The 20,839-nt window shown below is 36.7% G+C and overlaps 2 protein-coding genes across 2 annotated transcripts; both read right to left on the minus strand.

The window, feature by feature from the left end:
- Positions 1-9,576: 9,576 nt before the first annotated feature.
- tmsb4x (thymosin beta 4 X-linked) lies at positions 9,577-10,544 on the minus strand. The gene is made up of 3 exons (XM_028022889.1): positions 10,390-10,544; positions 10,007-10,119; positions 9,577-9,931 (listed from the first exon to the last, which is right to left on the minus strand). Exons 2-3 carry the CDS (start codon positions 10,104-10,106, stop codon positions 9,900-9,902), a joined length of 132 nt encoding a protein of 43 aa, XP_027878690.1. The 5' UTR covers positions 10,107-10,119; positions 10,390-10,544; the 3' UTR covers positions 9,577-9,899.
- A 1,242-nt stretch (positions 10,545-11,786) lies between these two features.
- On the minus strand, positions 11,787-20,797 carry tlr8a (toll-like receptor 8a). The gene is made up of 2 exons (XM_028022888.1): positions 20,339-20,797; positions 11,787-15,365 (listed from the first exon to the last, which is right to left on the minus strand). Exons 1-2 carry the CDS (start codon positions 20,339-20,341, stop codon positions 12,288-12,290), a joined length of 3,081 nt encoding a protein of 1,026 aa, XP_027878689.1. The 5' UTR covers positions 20,342-20,797; the 3' UTR covers positions 11,787-12,287.
- Between the last annotated feature and the right edge of the window lie 42 nt (positions 20,798-20,839).

The raw sequence follows: 20,839 nt of genomic DNA on the forward strand, positions 1-20,839 counted from the left end.
TGCTCTGAGACAGATAGGGGGCGACTGTTGGAGTTTGGAGGGGGTTTGTAAGTGGGGGTGGGGATTTTGTTTGGGTTTTCACTCTAATCCTTTACTGGTCTGCCTGAAACCCATGCAGGAAGAGACAGGATCCAGTTTTGAACATGTGTATGCCAGGATGATACCACTGTTTGTGAAAGCCAAAATGAGCATTAAATGCATGTACATGCCAACTAGTTTGCCTTCACTGTGCTTTTAAGAGATATGCATGTAATTAGTTGCATCCTCTAATTGTGGAAGTCAAAGAAACATGCAGAGGCGTGCTGTTAGCTGCTGCAGCACTCTTTGATGTCTTGCTCAGGGGTAACACATGAAGCTCTGCTGTCTCACACATGTTTATTCTTGGTTCAGCCATAAACTTGTTTAATGAGTTTATACACTTCTAAACAGAGCTCTGACATCTGGTCCGGCTTGTTTGTTCACTCAACAAATGATCAGACAAATGTGAAACCTGCAGGATTTGCTGTTGAAATGTTTCTGTGTTTCATTTCCTGTCTGAAGACGTCAGCTCACAAAACTGCTAATCTTTTGTAGCACCTGTGATGTTTTTTTTTTTTTGCTGATCTAGACTCACCCATATACACAAAATCAAACATCTATGTCATGATATAGAGCTTAAAGACAGAGGTCCAGACAGTGTTAGAGGTGTTTTTGCTTCAACACAACTGATTAAAATGGTTCACCTGTCACCCCAGCATGGCAAAGTTATGGAGAGGCCTGCTAATGAACCTTTATTTGTTTCAGGTTGGTTGAGTAAGGGAAAAAAACTAAAGCGCACAGGATACTGAAGGCGCAATGACCAGGCGCTGCCACTGGAACGACCCCTCAGACTATTTTATTGTTAAAATAAAATTATGTTCTGAGTTGTTAAGACAAAGATATGAGAAATCACTACTGATCACAATTGCAAATTGTTTATAAACAAAAAGACAAAGTCAATCTATGGGAACAGGAGGATTTATGGGGCTCAATACTTTATGATGTCCTTTGATCATATTAGTTTCTGTTTCTATCATATGTCCAAATATGTAGTAGTTTTTTAAACATATGTACTATTATTTAGGTGTGTGTGTGTTTCCTTTTTACTATTTTTACTGTCTATTTTTATAATTCATAATTCAGACAGCATTTGCAATTTGATGTATGTACAGTATGTATCTTATTTGTCAAATTAATGTTTCATAACAACCTGTTTTAGTAGCTGGAGTAAGTTATATGATTCTTTCATAAAGAAAACAAAGGCCATGATGGTTTTTTTTGTAAAAAAAAACATCATGGTGATCACCAAGACTTATATTCTGTGGACTGAGAAGACAATGAAACACATGGTTATGCAACAGAGCAGTGATCAAAAGCATTCCAGCAACTCAGTTGATAAATGGCTAAAAAGACAAAATTCAACTGAAATACTAAATTGACTTTTGCACAAATTTTATTTATCAAAGTTGTCTTTGTCAAATTATTGTGTTTTATGCTCTGAAATATTTAGATGTGACAGGAAATGAAAAAAGAAGAAGCATATAAGGAGGCAATAATCAAACTATGTGTAGCAGAAAATGGAAGGATGGTCAGAGGGATTAAATAGAGGTCATGTTTTCACATCGAAACTTTGTTGTTGTTTTTTTTGTACTGTGTGATATTGGACAATACTATGTGCAGCGATAGAATCAGTTATCTATAAATTACAGTTGTCCATAATTTTGCAATCCATGTTCTGTTTTGTTTTTTTGTTTTTTTTTTAAAAAGCCTCTTTTATTTCTATTTTGAAATTGAACTCTATATTGCTGACATCTCAGGCATGTGTTTCATGTAGTACAATGGAGCTGCTCAGTTGACTGTCAGTTACATTGAAGTGCAGGAAGATCGTCACAACAGCGCCCCCACATGTCCTGGATCAAACTTCAAATTTTGAATAAAAAAGATGTTTAAAAGACAGGACAGAATTTACCTTAAAATTGATGACCTCTCCCTTGCAAGATATCAGTATTAAAGCAAAACTGTTTTTTACACACTTATTTAGGTGAGAGACAGGTAATTGAATGAATAATCAAAGAAAGACTACAAAACTGGCAGTGGCTTTGATGTTTCTGTGTTATATCTCCAATTAAAGCAGCATCTGTGCAGGGGCTCCACCTGGACCAAGACTGTTTGACTGATCTTTTCTTTGTATGGAATGAATATCGGCTTAGTTGTGAAGAAACTACAAGACATATTTGGACACTGAAAAAAATGTAAAATAACTTAGTTTTCACAACATGGTCATTGAGAATAGAGATATTTAAGTTTGTGTTTTATTCACATAATTAGAGGGTTAGATTTTAATTGTTATTCATTGTCTTTGTGGAATTTTGTTTTATTCCTCTTCTGTCACAAGAGGTCTCTCTTTGCTGAGAATACAGCAACATGCATGGGTGTGTAAACCAAAGAACTGCTGGTAAAGAATAAAGACAAAGTACTGCACTGTCTCAAACAGGAAGTATGATAACTTCTTGGTCCTCTGTGGATTTGTGGATTCGTGTTTCTTGCAGTTTCTTGTTGCAATCAAAAGGATGAACGTTTTCCCACCAGAACATTGCTCTGCAGCAAAATGAGCATAGGCTCTCTTTACTTCTCAGGGATATAAGTATCATGACTGAGCAGTGTTCTTTATATTGCCTCCGCAAGGAGTGACAAAGAAAATTAGCTTTTGACTTTTTTATGTATTATAGTTTTATCATGTGCCCCAAGTATTGCAACACTTGCTGTGTGAAAGGGAAACACTCCCCCCATCATTTCCTAAACCTCACTGATGAAAACCTTTGAGATAGCATTCCAAAGAGCAGCAGATACTGAAGATATATTTTACACAACCTTATTCTGTATCGTTCCATTTTATTTTAGAATGGGAAATTCATAATTTTCTTTTACTTGATTGTTGACTATGAGACTTAATGCAATTGGCGAGGTCTTTACTATAAAAGGACAAAGCAAATGTAGTTATTTTGAAAGTAGTCTGCATGCACAACCACATCCTGCTTTCACAGGGCATTGACATTGGCAATGAACGCACAGCAGGCAATGCTGACAGCTTTTTAAATGGGCCACTGCTCATCAGAGATAAGATGCTTTCCTGTTTGAAGCTACTGTTTAGTGTGCATTGGCGTCTAGATTTGACCAATTTCTATGTAACAGTCACATTTAAAAGAGGTGTGTTTAGCTTTCATCGCTGCTTCCTGTTAGATATGCCTGATAGATTGATGCATTGAACCTGTTGCACAATAAAGTGCTTTACTAAACACATCGGGAAGTTCTGCCTCAGTTCAGGGAAGAGAACTGACTTCCACTTGCATTAGTAGAAGTGGCTAAATATGTAATTTCCTTGCCTGACTGAGTATTCACAGTGTATTCTGAGTATCAACAAGAAGCTGCTGACTAAAGTTCTTAGATCTTGAAAAAAAGAGAAGGCCAAATCAGGAACTTGCAAAGACTCTGATTGTAATGAGGTGCTTTACAACATGAAAGTGGAAATGAAACACATCACAAGTTTTACCTAAACTGATCAGTCAAATGTCATATGGAAAACAACAGCAAGAAACATTTGTATTAGGCAGCGTTCCTGTCATTGCATTTTATATACCAGTTTTAGCAACCTCAGAGTTTTACGGTGCTGGTGATTGTCTCCAAGTTACTGGCAGCAACATAATAAAAGATGAATAACTAATATGCATTTCTGATGTCCCTCCCAAGTGAATATAGTTGCTTATATATAGACTGTGGGTAGAAACCACAGACTCTCTAAAGACTGCTGGGCTGAAGACATCCCAATTTTGGTTAATAATATACACACAGTTCACTGTTAAATCTGGACGGATCCAGCACTGGATTAATTTAACAGGATGGGTTTGAGCTATGGGTTTTTCTCAGCACACTAGGTCAACGTTTGCATCAAACAAGAATGCATAAACATGACTCATAAATAATCTGAAAAATGTGCTGAAAACTATAACTTTGGGCACTAAAAAAAGTATTTGCTGAAAATGTTTTGTTTTTTTTTAACTTTTAGTATAATTTTACATCAGAAATTCCCAGTATTGTAAAACAATTAAACAACTACATGTCTTTTGAGACTAAGTTTAACTGAAAAACACTACATTTTGATAACAAAATTCACATTCAGCATACAACACTGTAAACAGCTGTCATACAGCATTGTTTCACCATCTTAGCATTTCTTGTTTTATCAAATAGAAGAGGTTCATTGGGATCTGATGAGTTCCTTGGTGGCACCTCTCAGTCCGCTCTGTAACTGGCTAACGATTTTGACCCAATGTTGTATTAAAATTACCAATATTTGTTCCAACAGCATAAGCCAAGCACTTGATTAGAGAAATAACCTAGCACTTTTTGTATACACCTAACATGCAAAGCAAGGACATACAAACTGCACATAGTCTCCAGTCCTGATTTAACCACTACCTTCTCGCTGTGAGGCAACTATACTGACCCCTGCATGACATTCTGTGTGCATCGTTGCTTGATTTATTTCTTCCATAATGTCAAACCATCAAATCCTCTTTATAGTCTAAATGAGCCAACCTCTTCTAGTTTCCACACAGATTAGTTGACCTCCGGATGGAATATCATTCTATGAATGTTAATAGTTTACAGAACGCACAATGTGCTTTGGTTCTGAATGAGGCCGAATCAAATACACAGACGGTCCTCATGGTACTCAGGCCTTCATTTACAGACACTTCTTTTTCAGACTGTGAGGAGATTAACCTCTTTGTTCAACCCCAGGGTGTTCACATTTTATTCATATTAATAATGTAGGTGCAGTTCTACCAAGTCTGTGGGGTGGATAGGGAAATGCCAGGCAACTAAAGAAGGTCGAGGTGCAACTCATTACTACTTCCAGCAAGCAAGGAAGGTGTTAGGGACATCAAAAGGTAATTTAACTTTTTGACTTTTTGTGCTATATTTGAATTTTAAGTGTTACACCAACAAACTGCAGTGCATTAATGTAAGTTGATAGAAAAATCTTAAGTAGTTCTCAAAAGTGGCGCATCTATTTATATTCAGTTGTGAGCTTCATTGAAGACAAGAAGGAAATAAAAATAAACTTTATTAAAATTTAGTACTTTTATGTAGAAATATAATGGTAAATGACCTGCATTTATACAGTGTTTTATCTCATCCAAAGATTTCAAACTGTTTTACTCTACAATCATTCATCCACAAATTAATCCACACTGGCGATAAGCTACATTGTAGATACAACTTTCCTGGGGCAGACTGAAAGAAAAGCGGCCTCCATTTGGTATCATCGGGCCCCATGATCAACACCAGCAGGCAAGGATGGTGAAATGTCTTGCGCAAGGACACAACTACAAAGTTGTGTCCTTGTACAAGGACACAACTGTCCTTGTGTAAGGACACAACTTTCTGTGTCCTAGACAGAAATGGCGGTTTGAAACAACAAGAATGCTCCTCCTGAGCCACTGCCACCCCTACAGTGGATACCTTTCTTCAGCAAAGACCTGCAAGTTAAGAGTAAATGTGAAGGTGAAGTGAGCTAAATACAGGGCAGTACTGGAAGAAAACCTGTAAAGATTTGATACGAGAGCAGTCATTAACCTGGCTTTCAGTAATGATGCTAACTGTACAGCCAGAGCTACAATGGAATGGTTTAGATCAAAATTCATTCACGTTTTAGAATGACCAAGTCTAAATCTCACTGAAAACAACTGCAGGATTTGGAGTTACCTTAAGAACTGGAACATTACAAACTTGTCAGATTTGCTTTGTGTATTTTCTTGATGTTGAACACAAGATGTAATTTCAAGCATCTTTAGTTTCGTGGAAGGTTTTATTTTGAATCCACAGTTCAGTGCAAGTGCCTCAGTAATAATAAAGACTTCTGACAGGACTGGATAGGTTTACAGTGAGGCTTTAGTTTCTTGTTTGATGTTGAAAGAGGTTCTGTTTTCACTGCGCTTTAAAGGTCAGAGTTTAAAGCTGCCCATTATTCCCTCGCTATTAAATAAGTTTGTATGGGGTGTAATTACACAGCCATGTCCCCTAAGAAGAGACCCTACCTCACCTCAGTGCATGCCGAACAGGATAGGACATGCTGGTATTGCTTTTACTTTGCACAGGTGTAAATGATGTCTGTACTGTTATTAGAGAGCTCTGTTGTCGCCCGTAAATGAAAGATTTAATTTCCAGTTACGCTCTACAGCTGGGTAATAAATACCCAGACTTGACATTTTACACTGTAGTTTCAGATCAGAAGGTTGCATAGATACATTTGTTTATGCACATAAACAAATGGTTGTTTGTCACATAATGCTGCATGAAGAAGTCAGTGAGGCTTTTGTGTTATAAGTGAGCAGCATGCGGGAAAAGCCCAACTGGGGAATAGGGAAACTGTCACAAATAGTAGAAGTTCATAAACTATATAACTATATTACTTTGTCTTCATGGCATACGCTGACCCACTTTAAGCTGTACACATATTCACACATGCAATTCTCACACAATTGTCCACATCGATGCACAGGACAATAAATGTTGACAAATTAGAACTTCAGCTAAATTCAGAACAAGCAGACAGACATTTTTGAATCCAGAGAGTTTCTTTGCACAATTTTAAATAACTGCACTTTGGCAATACTTGCTATACCAAGTGGAGACTTGTGCTTATGATCAGAACTAAAGCAGGAAAGTTAGGTAATCAAATTCCTCAGTCTGCTTTAAGTATGAAACCTGAATTACCTAACAGATTTATGTGTTGAAGTCAGATGATTTATCACCATTCAGTTTGTATATCCCAGTGAAGAATTCCTAGCGGGGAGAATACAGGCATTGTGCAAGCAAACTAAATGAAGATACAATCTCAAATGAATGATATATATAAAGTCACAGATTTTGGAATGAGGGTTTTATTATCTTATAACCTAATTGAATATGTCACAGCATTGTTCCAAACGATAAATACATTTTGAATAAAAATAGTATAGTTTAAGATGTGATACTTTTCACCTTCTAACCTCTTTAAAAACTCAGAAGTAGAATTAAAATAATGAAGAACCAGATCTACAGATTCTAAAACTGACCTTCAGTCTAGAACTTTTGTCTTTTTCTGTGTGCTTAATTAAACTGAAGAGTTTTGCATGAACAGCGTGACTCTGCAGCTCTTTAACCACATCCTGTTGCGTACCTATGAAACTTCTGAGCTCCCACAAATTCACAATCAAGCTGTTTTAACAATCAGTGGCACTAGTTGCTCAGTATGACATGTGAAAAGTTAGGGTAAGAAAAATCTTTATTGTCTGCAATTGTGGCCTACTTTGTCCATATAAATGTCAGTGAATTATCTGCCACTCTGCAGCTTTCTTCAGAAAAACAGATGTTTGACGGCAAACAGTCAAAATGTTAGTGTTGTCTAACGTACAGACAGATACAAATGATTTTCAAAAAAATCAAATACATTTTAATCTGTTTCTTGGCAGAACTTCTCACAAACTAAGTTGCTGTCAAAGTCTCCTTTTCTCTCATGCATGCTTGCTCTATAATTACACCCCACCTTTAAACCACACAAAGATGCACACCAATAACAGCTCACTTCTCACTCCCTCCTCTCACTTCCTGACCTAACTTAATGGAAGAAAACTCAAAGCCTTTGACCCAAGTCACACAGTTAATGGAACAAAATATCAGTGAAATGTGTGTGAACTTCCAACTTTATTTAGCAAAGGATTCTGCACCGCAACTATGGCTAGATTTTATTAGTGTCTATATTTTGATTCATGTGTATTATAAATTGTGAGCCTTGTTTCCTTGTCAGAAAGTTTAGTCAGAGTGTTTATCAAGTTGATTTAGTTACTTATTGCTTTGACATAATGTAGAAATAAACATGCCAAGTTGTTCTGCCTTGTTTCTGATTTACTTTCTTGTTTCTTATTTAAAATCAAAATCAAGGAATTTGAAGACTTATTTTTTCCATGGGCATATCTAATTTTTACTAAACTCAAAAGAAGTGCCTTAAAGATGTTTTTTGATGCAATTGTCCTAGTATTTCAAGAACTAATGTGATCTCGAGGGGGGGTTATAAAACAAAATCAATCCAAAGATCAGAAATCAGCACAGACTCAAAGATAAGTTCTGTCAGTTGTTCAGTTCTGCTGTAACATCACTTCCTCCCATGAAATAGTCAACTGTAGCCTCTGTTTAGCACTGGCAGCATGGCCTTTGAAAAAAGCACAGACACATTCACAAAGCCTGCAAGCTACAGAATACATAAGCAGGTACTTGATAAAGCACAGTAACATGTAACTTGAACCATCACTTTTATTTCAAAATGCCACCTTTTAAGTTTAAGATTGTATTAACACATAATTTTTGAATGTTTCAAAGTTGAGGAGCTGCCTATAAAACATAACCTCTTAACTCTTTTACAGATTATTCTAGCCACTCAGTTATCTACATTATAAGGGCCATTTGAGTGGTACCACTGGGATCCTTTTCTCGAAGCACATTATGTACTGTAAGAACCCATATGCAGCCATAGAAGCATCAGTGTTCTTTGTGTTGAGGTTCATTCTGTTACAGAAGCTGCACAGTGTGCTTGTTAGAATGACAGCAGATGAAATCTTGGCGCACACTGCCAATTTCATCTCAATCAACGCATCGTGTTGTTTCAGTCATTTGCATTTCGTTGCATTGGTGTTAGCAGGTTCACACATGATTATTGGATGCAGCGTCACACATGCAACATTGGCATAAACAGGATGACTGACTTGTGTACAAATGAAGTTATTGATCAACAAATTAAATTGTTGGATAGAGGTACAATTGTCTGACCAAACTACACTTAAACAGCAAGATGTTCTTGTGTTAACTATACATTGTTCCAGTTTTACAGATAAATGTTATTTTCCCAGACTAAAAATGACCTATGTTCCATTTTCTTAGAGCATATTCTTTCACAGCTGTTAGTGAAGACACAAAGAGCATGATGTAATCTCCCTATGTATTGATTCAGTATGGAAAATGAGACGTAGTGTTTTCACAGCCTTCAGTGATAGATCTGATGAATGCCAGTTAAGAACCTAAGAGCAACTTTAGTTACATGCCTACAGTTTCATTTAACCCTAGAGCAATTTTCACTTAAATGCATAGTGAAAAATTCAGAGTAAATTTTAGGTTTCCAGTGATGGTCAAGCCAGTTGGTGGTTTGAATTTGAGAAGGTCACAAGGCTTGTTATAAAAGGAACCTCACCATAGAAATTAAGTTCATTTTTCACTGCTGCAGTTAGTTAACTTTACCGTTCCACACAGTATTGCAGACCATTTTCAACCCTACCCACTGAGCAGTCAGGTTTGGCTTTTGGAAAAAACCCAAAATGTTTAATGTGACCTTTAGTAGCAGCAGATTCCTCATGCTTCAAGTTGAACATATCAGTAAATACTGCAAAATTGACAGCCTGTAGAAAGTTTACACATCTGGATTTTCATTGAAATCCAGTTTGGGACATTGCCATGCAAACAAGCCTGTACACCATTTATTCAAGTTTGTTTTATTTTACATATTGAAACTTGTGCATACAAAGGTTTACAAGACACACTTTGCTTAGTGAGCATTCAGAATTGGCCAATCAAAGCCAACAATGATCATGAAATGCAAGTCCATCATGCAATCATTCCACAGCAGGGATTCAAGGGGCTGATCCCTTGCTAAAGAGAAGCCACTTTCTTTACATCTGGTGGAATTTGTAGACATTGCTACGGATTAGCAAGTGCAGGAAGACAAAATGCATCTGTGAAGTGGTTCAAGTCAGCAACGCTTGTGGAACGTGCAAGACATGGGAGGCTGGTCTTCATGATGACTCTGACTTCTCCTGATCAATGGCTGGAACAGAGTAAAGAATTAAAGTTAACCTCAGAACTAAGATGCATGCATTAAGTTACTTTGAGTAGAACTTACTCTCTTTAGTTGGCAGCGTGTTCTTTTCTTGCGTCTCGGTCTTCTTCAGCTTGGTTTTGTCAAAGGTTGTAACCTCAGTGATGTCGGGTTTGTCAGACATGATTGCAACAGCACTAAACAGAACAGTCATTGTTTTAGTAATTAAATCAGAACACCAAATAAAGCTGCACCCTGGATAACAACCAAAGTTTGACAATCTTACAGCTCAACACACCTGACTTAAGAGACTACTCATTTGACATGGCTTCAGTCACAATACCAGACAGAATTATATTTTTTTAAAAACCAACTAATTAAGGACCAAGTTCTTTTTCAAAAATTGAAAGACGATTTTAAAAAAGAAAATTCTACACACAGAAGCACAACAAAAAAAAGTCACTTACCAAACGTGTAGGCACAGTAGATACACCGAAAAAAATCCTCAAAGTCACAGGAACAGAGTGAGGATGGACAGCGCCTTCATTCAATAAATACTGCCCAGTATGTTAATGACCTGTGACGTCACGCCTACGCTGCGTTTGTCAACCAACCATATTTTTTGGTTTAAAATTATTTATATTATTTAGGATGATTTGAAACAAATGACTAACATATCCATATCGTAACATAAGCTCATATAAGGAAGCAGTGCCTTTTTTGACGGGAAAAAAAGAGCATTAATTTAGCACCACAAGCTGCGTCTCATTACGTGATTAAAAGTCCGGTGAGTTTCTCTAGACGTCACAAAATTGTGCAAATTGTAGTCGTAATTCTAGATGTTTCTTCACACAGAAGACAAAAGACACCACGAAGAAGTCTAATAAAAGAATTTATGGGTAGGATGACAAGTTTTTATAATTTTGCCACTTGTGACCCCATGTGGACTAATGCGATAATGCAGCTAGGACATACGCTGTGTAAAAACGCGAAGCACGTATTTAGTCTATAAACCTAAATATTTTAAGATCAGCCTGTGAATAAACATTTTAAACGGACACTGATGATGACATTTTATTTATAATTTATTTAAAACAATTGCAATCAAATATTCTGAAATCTTCTGGCAAAATTTAAATCAGCATAAACTTATAAGTCTCCCATCGTTTCATATTTTCTTTGGTTTACTCATAAGATTTAAACGTTGCATACAATTTAGAGATTATTATCATCGTACTGTAGACCCACAGTTCCACAGTCCCAAAAATATAAAAGCAATTAAATAAACATTTGTATTTTATGTGTCAAACATAATTTGAAATAGACATGTTCAATAGACAAAGATCTGTCTTTTTAGCATATTGATTAGATAACAGAAAAACATCAAATTAAGTCCAAATGTACTCTTTCAGGTTTCTTATGCTGCAAACCAAAGACCATGAGCAAAACTTACACAATGCAGACCTAAAAATACAACTCATTAATCAGATAGCAACTCAACCCTGAAACAATCATGATGATGACAAACCTATTAACCCCAGTCTGATACTCTAAGACGAACATGTTGAGTCACAATTATTGTATTTAAGTTGAATCTGTTGCATCATTTTATCCATTTAATTGATTAGTTTTATAATTAAGTCGATACTTTTTTCTTTTTTTACTTTGTATTGCCATTAGTGTGCCATTAGCTGCTCAACAACCAGAATAAAGGCTTTAAAAGACATTTTAATAACCATTATGAACAGAAATGTACAAAAGAAAGTTGCATATTTAATGTAGTAGTGTCGTGTTTTTTTTTTGACTTAATGCAATTCTAGAACAGAAAACGACCAATTTCAAAAATGAAACAAATTTGACTGCATGGTTTGGTAAATAGGATTATTTTTATTTATAAAGTGCCTTACAATAACAGGTGTTATGAATTGGTCCTATACAAATTAAAAATATTTAGCTTAAAGTGAAATATGTGGGTCTGTATGATGAGCTACAGTAACATCTTAAATTGTTTTCATGTCATGACAGCCTGCAGAACAGAAACAATGGAAAACTAAATATACAGAAACAATTTTAGGTCACTTTTGTAAGGTTAGCTCTGTGTAAGGTTCAACGTGAAGTAAACTCAGTCAGTGATTATGTATTTGTTTATTTCTTGATATAAAATACTAATTGCCTTTGACAGCCACCCTCTTTAACCTACACATGAAAACATGGTCATGTACAGTACTATCTCAATTTTATTTCTTCAAAAGTGCAGGATCAAAGTTACTAAGAATCACAGTCGCAATGACATATACGAAATAATGACATGTTTAAAATGCTCAAACAATTAGTAGGTTATTCTCAAGAATTATTATCTTTATCCCTACTTGCTGCTGAAAAACGTTTTATACGTTTTGCTGTACATAATTTGATTATCCACTTTTACAACACTTCTCAAGTTCTGCCAGAACCAGGGCTCAGCAGCTGGAGTCCTGGGCCACTCCACAACACTTTTCTCACAAAGCCTCCTCCTGAGGCGCAAGAAGTGAGAATGTTGCAGGACAGGTTCGAGCATCAGCAGAACAATCACATCCTCATTTTCATCCAGCAGTCTCTGGTGGGCCATATACATTGCCAGTCTGAACACCCCAGTCTTAACGTAGCCCTCCGTCAAGACAAACAGGGTTTTGCGACTGTTTTGGATACTCTGTGTAAGGTTATCCACTAGTGGGACTCCTGGAGGCCAGTCTCTCTCCTCCAAGCACAAAGGAAGAAGTTTATTGCCCTCCTCTTCCAATTTCACCCGCAGATTCATCATTACCCACTCAGAGACACGTGGATCTTTGGTGTCATAAGTCACAAAGATGTCGTAAATATTTTCCTGTGAGGACAAGGCTCTGTATCCCTTCAGTTTAGCCTGGACATAGTGCAAGACATAAGAAGCATCCCAGTAAAATAAGTGAGCAACTGTTGCCACAAACATGAAGAAAATAAGGAAGAATGTTGTGAAAACGTACATCTTGAATGCCATATCGTCATTTACACATTGATCAATGTCAAAGTATATAAGGGGCTTGTTCCTGTCCTTTAATGGCATTGCACATCTCACCTCAGTTGTTAATCTAGGAATCCTTATTTGTCGTTTTCCAATCCATACAAGGAAATCCAAAGAATCACATGTACATTGAAATGGATTTTTCTGTAAAAATAAAGTCTTAAGATTCTCCGGTTTGGGCTGGAAGGTGGATTGATTGATGATAGCCAGCTTGTTGGAGCTGAGGCTCAGAGTCTCAAGGCTTTTCATGCCTTTGAAAAAGAAACTTTCCAGGTGACATATCTGATTGTGAGTCAGATAAAGAAAAGTCAAAGAGAAACTACTAACTGTTTTAATACCTGCTATGTTGTACAACAAATTGTAACTTAAGTCTAAAATTTTAAGCTGATGGAAATAAGTCAGACTGTCCCATGAAAAGTCTGTCATTTTGTTATTACTTATTCGTAGTTCAGTTAGGTTGCGAGGGAGCTTTTCATAAACATCATCAGGAATTTTTTCAATGTCATTCCACGAAATATCTAAAACTGTCAAATTAGTGAGGTTGGTAAAAAGAGTCTTATATGAGTCATCACCTACTTTCCAAAGAGTCCCTAGCTTGTTATGTGTAAATTGTAGTTCTGCTAAAGATCTGCTGTGCATCTGTTTAGTTGTTAAAGTAGAAATTGAGTTATGACTCATATTCAGCACTCTCAGGACAGGCAAATTTTTTAGGAAGTTTAAATTATGTGTTACTCCAAAAGATTTAAAATAGTGGTCATTCCAACTGAGGTCTAGCACTTCGAGTTTCTTCAGTTCCTGGAAGGCATTGTCATAAGCCAGATCAATCTTATTGAAGGACAGGTCCAAGTAGGTCAAATTAGGCAGTAATGAGAACTCTGTGCCATTTGGTGCAGCAGAGAATCCATTGCTAGATAGATTCAGACACGCAATATCTCCATAACCTTCAAATTGCTTTTGTGAAATAAAGAACAAGTTATTTGAACTGAGGACAAGAACCCGTCCAGCGTTAAAGCACTGTTGCTTTATAAGGCCATGGGATAATTCAAAGTTGAAGTCTTTCGGAGGAAGTTTAATATATGAAGAAACAGAGATGTCTGACCTTTGAACATATCTCTCTACTGAATTTGAAAGCTGTTTCTGTGGAGTGGGATACAGCCTGTTTTCTGCCAAATAAATCATTTTCAATGGATGAAATTTGTTGAAGACAGTGGAATCAGCATGAATAATAAAGTTAGTCCCCAAATTCAAAGCAGATAGGTTTCTAATTTCATAGAGAGGCTTGAGCGTATCCGGTTTAATATTCTGGAAGACCAAACCCTGCATATGTAAGGTCCTTAATGACTGAAGATTCGAAAACTCAGTTGAAAGATTAATGGTTTCAGAATAAAGTTTTAAAGCATAGTTGAAAGAAAATTCAAGCACTTCAAGCCTTGGGAGGTATCGCAGAAATTCAGCCTTTCCAGTAATTTCTCTGAGTAAAAAGTTAAATGAAAGGAGAAGATGTTTAAGCTTCCTCAGGTTCTTAAACCACAATGGATTCAGATACTCTAGGGAGTTTCCCCCCATATTGATTTCCTCAAGTTCAGACAGATTTTCAAATGCATAGGGGTCAATTCCAAGGGAACCATTTGGGCAAGGCACACAGGGAAATGGCGCATTTTCACATCTGGGGCAGTTCCCTTCTATCTTAAGAAGTTTTAAATTATTCAAGCCAGAAAAATCATCCCTAAATATGTACTGTATTTTGTTGCAACTCACATTAAGTATTTCTAAAGACTGGGGTAGTCCTTTGGGAACATTACTTAAGTTGTTATAAGACAAATCCAGATTTTTCAATTTGGTCATGTGGGTAAAACTGTTATTTTGGATTTTCACAGGTTTGCCACACGGATTCCAGTAGTAACAGTTCTTGGATAACCACAGTTGTGTCAGGTTTGGTAAGCTGGCAAAGCTCGTATGATTCATATTTGTAATGTTGTTGCTGCTCAGGTCAAGGATTTCCACACTGACAGGTAGATTGCTTGGAATTTCTTCGAGGCCATTGCCACTCATTTTCAAATCTTGCAGTTTTGTTAGGTTTCTAAGGCTTGCCTTAAAGACCACTTTCTTGTACATGTTTGCCAAGTTGAGATTGAGCCAAGTCAGATTCATCAGGTTGGAAAATGCATCAGCCTTAATGGTCTTCAGGTAATTGTTTGATAAGTCAAGAGCAGTAACATTACTGGTTATCCCACTAGGTACCCATTCTAGGGCGCGGTCACTGCAGTCAAATTGGACCTCGGAGGAATTGGAGGTTGTCACATCACAGAGAAACTGCGCTGTCCAGCGAGGTTTACAGGTGACAGGCTGGATCTCCAGATGGCAGCACAGACCAAGGAGAAGCAGATAAATCCAACACTTTGCAATCTGAAATGAATAACAAAGTCAATTAGATGGTGGATTAAAGGATGTTATGAGACCTTTATGCAATATGTTAAACTGAAGAGATGGACTCCTGTTGTGATTAACTTCCCAGTTTTTATTTATTTCCACTCTTTTTAGTAGTAGAGAGAAATAAACTACACAGGTACATATCAATAAATTAGGACACAATTAAGAAATTGATCCACTTCAGCAATTAATAAAAATGTCAAAAATAAGTAGATTCGTGGGAAGAATGTCTGCAATTAAAATGATGATCCACCCTAAACTAAATTATACATTAACATTTAAATGTTATTGATAAGATTCATATGTATCTAATGAAAACAAATTATTTGAAGATCACTCAGGAAAATCTATTATCCTGTCCAGAGGTAGTTACAGCTATTAAATCTGTTGCCTGTTGTAACGTGTCTTTCCGAGCCGTCCATAAACATACCATGAACGTCAGCATAATGTCATTTATGTTGGGTGCGGGAGTTTTGCTGCTGAGAAGAGGAACACGCCGTGGTTTGTTAACCCTGTAAAGCCCACACCATGAAATAACTGACAGAAAATTCCAATTCTTTGAAACTGGAGCCTTTATTGGTCCCTCTGAACAAACAAAAAAAAATTTTTTCAAATATCATTTTCCATATATGAGTTTCATTTTGTATCATATTTGATACATCGGGTCACAATGCTCAAAGATTATTTTTTCTTGAACAAACAAAAACATAATAAAACACAAATAACTCAGATAAATTGTTAATTCCAAACATAAAAAGTGCTACAACAATGCAGCAATAACAAATCCACCAATGGAACTGGCAGGGTGGCAGTCTCGAGAACATAACATTTCAATTATTTTCTAGACATATTGTGGCTCACAACCTTTTTATTTTGCATTATGATAGTTTCTGTCCTTGTTCAGACAAAGATGCACTCTGCATTTCTTACAGAACACATGGGCAAAGTGGCCCACACAGTGCTTGCATCTTTGTCGGGTTTCCCATGTTGGGAAATGATTGAGGCCATCCTTTCTCACATCAGGGGGCAACTCAGTGGTTTTCCTCCTCCTAGGAGGGGTTGGCGTTGCTTCCGGAGAGGACAAAGGTCTGCCACACTTTTTGACCTTTCGTGCACTTGTGAGGGCAGTGGCAACAGAGGCCTGAAACCTTCGCAGGAGCAGGTGTGATGCAGTTTCTCCAGGTTTCTTCTGTAGCAGATCCATGCATTGATTACTGCCACTGTGATGGTGTGCCACCAAATGTAGATGTACCATCTTCGGGATCTGAAGCTGAACTTGTACAGTGCAGAAAGCATATCAAGAAGGTCAATGCCTCCCTTGAACCTGTTGTAAGTGTCAACAATGGCCGGTCTGGGAACCATTATGTGGGTTTTGGCTTTTCAATCCCAACGCTTCACACTGCCCAGTGGTTCAACATCAACAAAAGAAGAGAGCAGGTTCACAGCTTTGTTGTCATACCATCTCACAATGATGTTGTTTTCCTGGTTTACTCTGAAATCCAGTGACCCTCTGCCGTTTTTCTTCAGTTCTTTCTCATCCATCAGTTGGCAATTCTTCACCCTGTTCATTCGGTCTGTGCCTATGTAGTAGATTCCTCTTTGTTTCAAGTGCTCTACCAATGGAACTGACGTAAAGAAATTGTCAGCAAAAACTTTGTGATTCTTTCCTGCTGGAAGGGTTGAGGTCATTTTCAGGACAACATCTCCTGTAGCACCAACATCAGATTTCTCTTGGTCAAGATTTCCTCCCCTTTGGCACACATCAAAGTCATATAGATAGCCACTTTGCCCACCACGTCCCCACATCTTGAACCCCCACTTGTGAGGTTTTCCTGGCATGTAGCACCGTAGATGTGATTTTCCTTTGAAAGGCACCATGATTTCGTCAACAGCGTGACATTCTTCAGGTGGTCATCATCGCCGCTATCTGGGTGTTCCTCAAGCCTTGCAGGAGTCCATTCCTCATCCTCATCCTCCCCTAGCTGCTCAGTGTCACTTGAATTCCCATCCATAATCATATTCAGAATATCTTCAACAGTGTATGTCTTTGCCATCTAAAGAAAACCCACAGGCACAAAAAATAGAGTGTTTATTTTATCTTTGAATTGGTCAGTTTTCAATGAAAATAAGCAAAAGGTGCAAGTTGCATATCTATTTTTAAGCTATAAATGTACCAAATTATGAACATGCAAACATATCATTAGTTTATATGAAAAAAGACTGTACATTGCTTGAAATACATGTAAAATACATGAAGTACAATAAAAGACAATTGACTGATTTTTCGAGTTAACTGACCCACTGTATCAAATTTGATACATCACTTTTCAACACGGTTTTACAAAGAAATTATGATAAAATACTAAGTAATTTTACATTGCATCAACTCAGTAAGTGTTCCTATTGATAGTTCACCCCAAAACAAATTTTTTTTTCTTACCTTAACCTTGTAAAATTGGCAAAGTTTTCCTGCTGAAAACGCATGTGTCCCAGTCCTTTGCCATGGCAGTCTTGTAGTATCAGTGGAAAGGCCTCTGGTGAGAAAGTTACTACCCCCTGTTGGATTATCAGTGCACTACATGTGTCTAATTGTATACATCGGGTTTTTTAGGGAAAAAAATGTCACACTGCTCATTTGGAGGTCTCAAAAACTCATGTATCACATATGATACGTTTGGCGTTATAGGGTTAATCATTGCAGCAAACCAGCCAGAACTAGCAAAAAGCAAACAACTTTTCACGTTTCTTCCCAAACAAACCGAGTAAGTTGAATTATGCTGTTGGATGCACATCATGATAGCTAAATGATAACTATATCCGTATATCTATGGCTATATATCATGTTAAGAATGTTAAATGTGCAAAGTGTAATGTTTTTTTTTTATTTTTACATATTTGTTAAAACTATCACTATATATATAGACAGCCTGTTTAATGGGCCTCTCAAAATAAGTTATACAGCCTTCAGCACTGTGGATCATTGGTCAAATAAAACCATAGAAAGAGAACCTGAAAGAGAGTTTTTTCAGGTTCTATCCTTTCAAAAAACCTGAAGAAAATTGTTTTTTTTAAATTCTCTACTGACTAAATAGAAACATGGGATTTAAATTGTTGTGCAAAATCTTTGCTGTCACAGTGTTCACGAACCAAGACTTGAACATAATAAGCAATAATTTTAGGGTCAGAATGGAACCAGCAGGTGAAAGAGTTCACAAATTAGACTCGGCTAAAATTACTGTTCTACTTTGATAATGTCTTCTTTAGACTTTGGGTGTTCTCACACCTGGTAGTCCGCTAGACTCTGCACATATGTGGACCAAAATTGCAAAATATGTTTAATTCTCAGCTGCTGTAGTTCGCATTCACACTGGAAACTACCCAAACTAACTGAAATACCTGTTCCTCCCCGTCGCCTGTGGTGGCGCTGCACCAAGAACTACTGAAGGAATTGACACAAAACCTCTGAAGAAGACCAGCACAACTTTCTTCTTTACAAAATATAAACAAAATGGAGCAGTGTCAGATTTTAGGGGTTGTAGGATTTTTCCATTGATATGCTTTACTAGTTTGGATATTGCCCATTAGCCGCTAATGCTAGCGATGCTCCTGCAGGCGCCATTACTACGCTGTGAATCAGGTCCACAAAACCAGACTGTTCTAATGCGGGATGAGTAAGAATCTGTCACAAAAATGATCGTAGTACTCTTATTTCTTCATCGATTTATATAAATATGGCTTAAATTAAAGCTGAGGAAATTGCTGATGTTTTCATATGTAAAATATGTATTCTCTCTTGATATAAATCTATAAACAGTTTGGTTTCTGTCAAGATGCAAGAGAGTATTAAGCAAATTGCTCTTTTATATTGGTCAATATTTAATATTACATAATTCCCGCCTTTAAAATTGACTCATATATTTATATCTATATGAAACATATGAAATATGTAATCCTATTTGATGATATACATTTAAACAAAAGAGGTCATTAGCCCAGTTTTTGTCATTTATTAAAGGTTTAACAATTGTAGGAGTGCACCATAGCAAATAAATAATAAGCTGATAAATAGGTGTAAAACAACTTTAAACTGTTTATATTCTGCTTTTTCTCACTCTCTGTGATGGCACGCAGACCTGTTACCATGGCAACCGACACAACATCCCCGTTAACCTGCAGATCAGAGAGTCTATGTTTATTATATTTATTGACCAGATTGCCCTGCACTGCAGTTCATTTCCTGCTTTTGACGCAGTCTCCGATCCGCTTGCATTCACACTGCCTGTCAACTGCATCAGAATTCACTTCAGCCGGACCGTGACCAAGGTTCAGAATTTGCTTTTTTAAACCGTTTTGAAATTCAAATTTGCATTCACACTCCCCAAACGAATTGGACTTTCTAGACAAACAAATTAGAGTCTGATTAAAGCAGACTAAACAGAGCTAGTGTGAATACACCCCAGGGGTTTTTAGTCATTCTTTACTGCTTAAATGATCTCAGGTTAGATAAGTAGAATCACTGTAAAAACTGTAAGCATCCTTGGTCACGATCGCTATGAACTAACACATTTAAGTCAAAATCAAATATTTACAAAAACTAAAATCGACTACAATTCATAACTTGTGGTTCATTTCTTTGACTTGATAAACCTGTTTTGAACCAAGTACGTTTACTATTGTTTGATATGACCCAGCCACTGAATGTTGATCCCCAAAAGCCCTAAAATTTCAACTGTGGAAAATTCTTTATGTCTCAGTTTATATGTACTACATTTGTTCTACAGCAAACACTCTAAAAGGCTAAATACTTAGCAATAAAAGATAAGAACAGGTTAATTTCTTACTCTTTTAATTAATTAAGAATTAACACAAAAACAGTATCAATAACATGTTTGACACATTTTTCTGTCGCAAACATAAGTAGCGTTGAAAATTGTGTTAGTAAAACTCACCATTTTGCATGATCCTGTAAAACTTCCAAGCTGGTTTTTGCATTTGTCTAAAAAATATTTAAATGGTATATATAATGTGCGAATAAGACATATTTTTATACTACTGATAAATCCGCATGTTATGAAAAAATGATCCTGCCTACTGAAGTCAGATATAAAAGCGGCAAACTGTTTCACCCATTAGGACAGGATGTGGGGGAAGAGTAGCCTGTCAATTGCAGAAGTAACTGTAAAACAGTTTCATTTCCTCGTTTGCAGTTTTACAGATACGCCAGCCAAAGTCAACATCAGAAATACTTCGCAAAATCTATGAAACAGTTTCGCAGCAATGCAGACAATTAGACAACCATAGCTATTCAGGGAAGTGCATTCAAAGCTATAAATATTACAGAACGATTAATGAGTATGTATTGTGGTTCCTTTATTATCATTTATTATGATTTGAATAATTATATGACCTGATATAGTCAAAATTATAAATATATCAAAGCAATGTAAATG

Source organism: Xiphophorus couchianus, chromosome 7 (assembly GCF_001444195.1).
Source record: "Xiphophorus couchianus chromosome 7, X_couchianus-1.0, whole genome shotgun sequence".
In the NCBI taxonomy this organism is placed as follows: domain Eukaryota; kingdom Metazoa; phylum Chordata; class Actinopteri; order Cyprinodontiformes; family Poeciliidae; genus Xiphophorus; species Xiphophorus couchianus.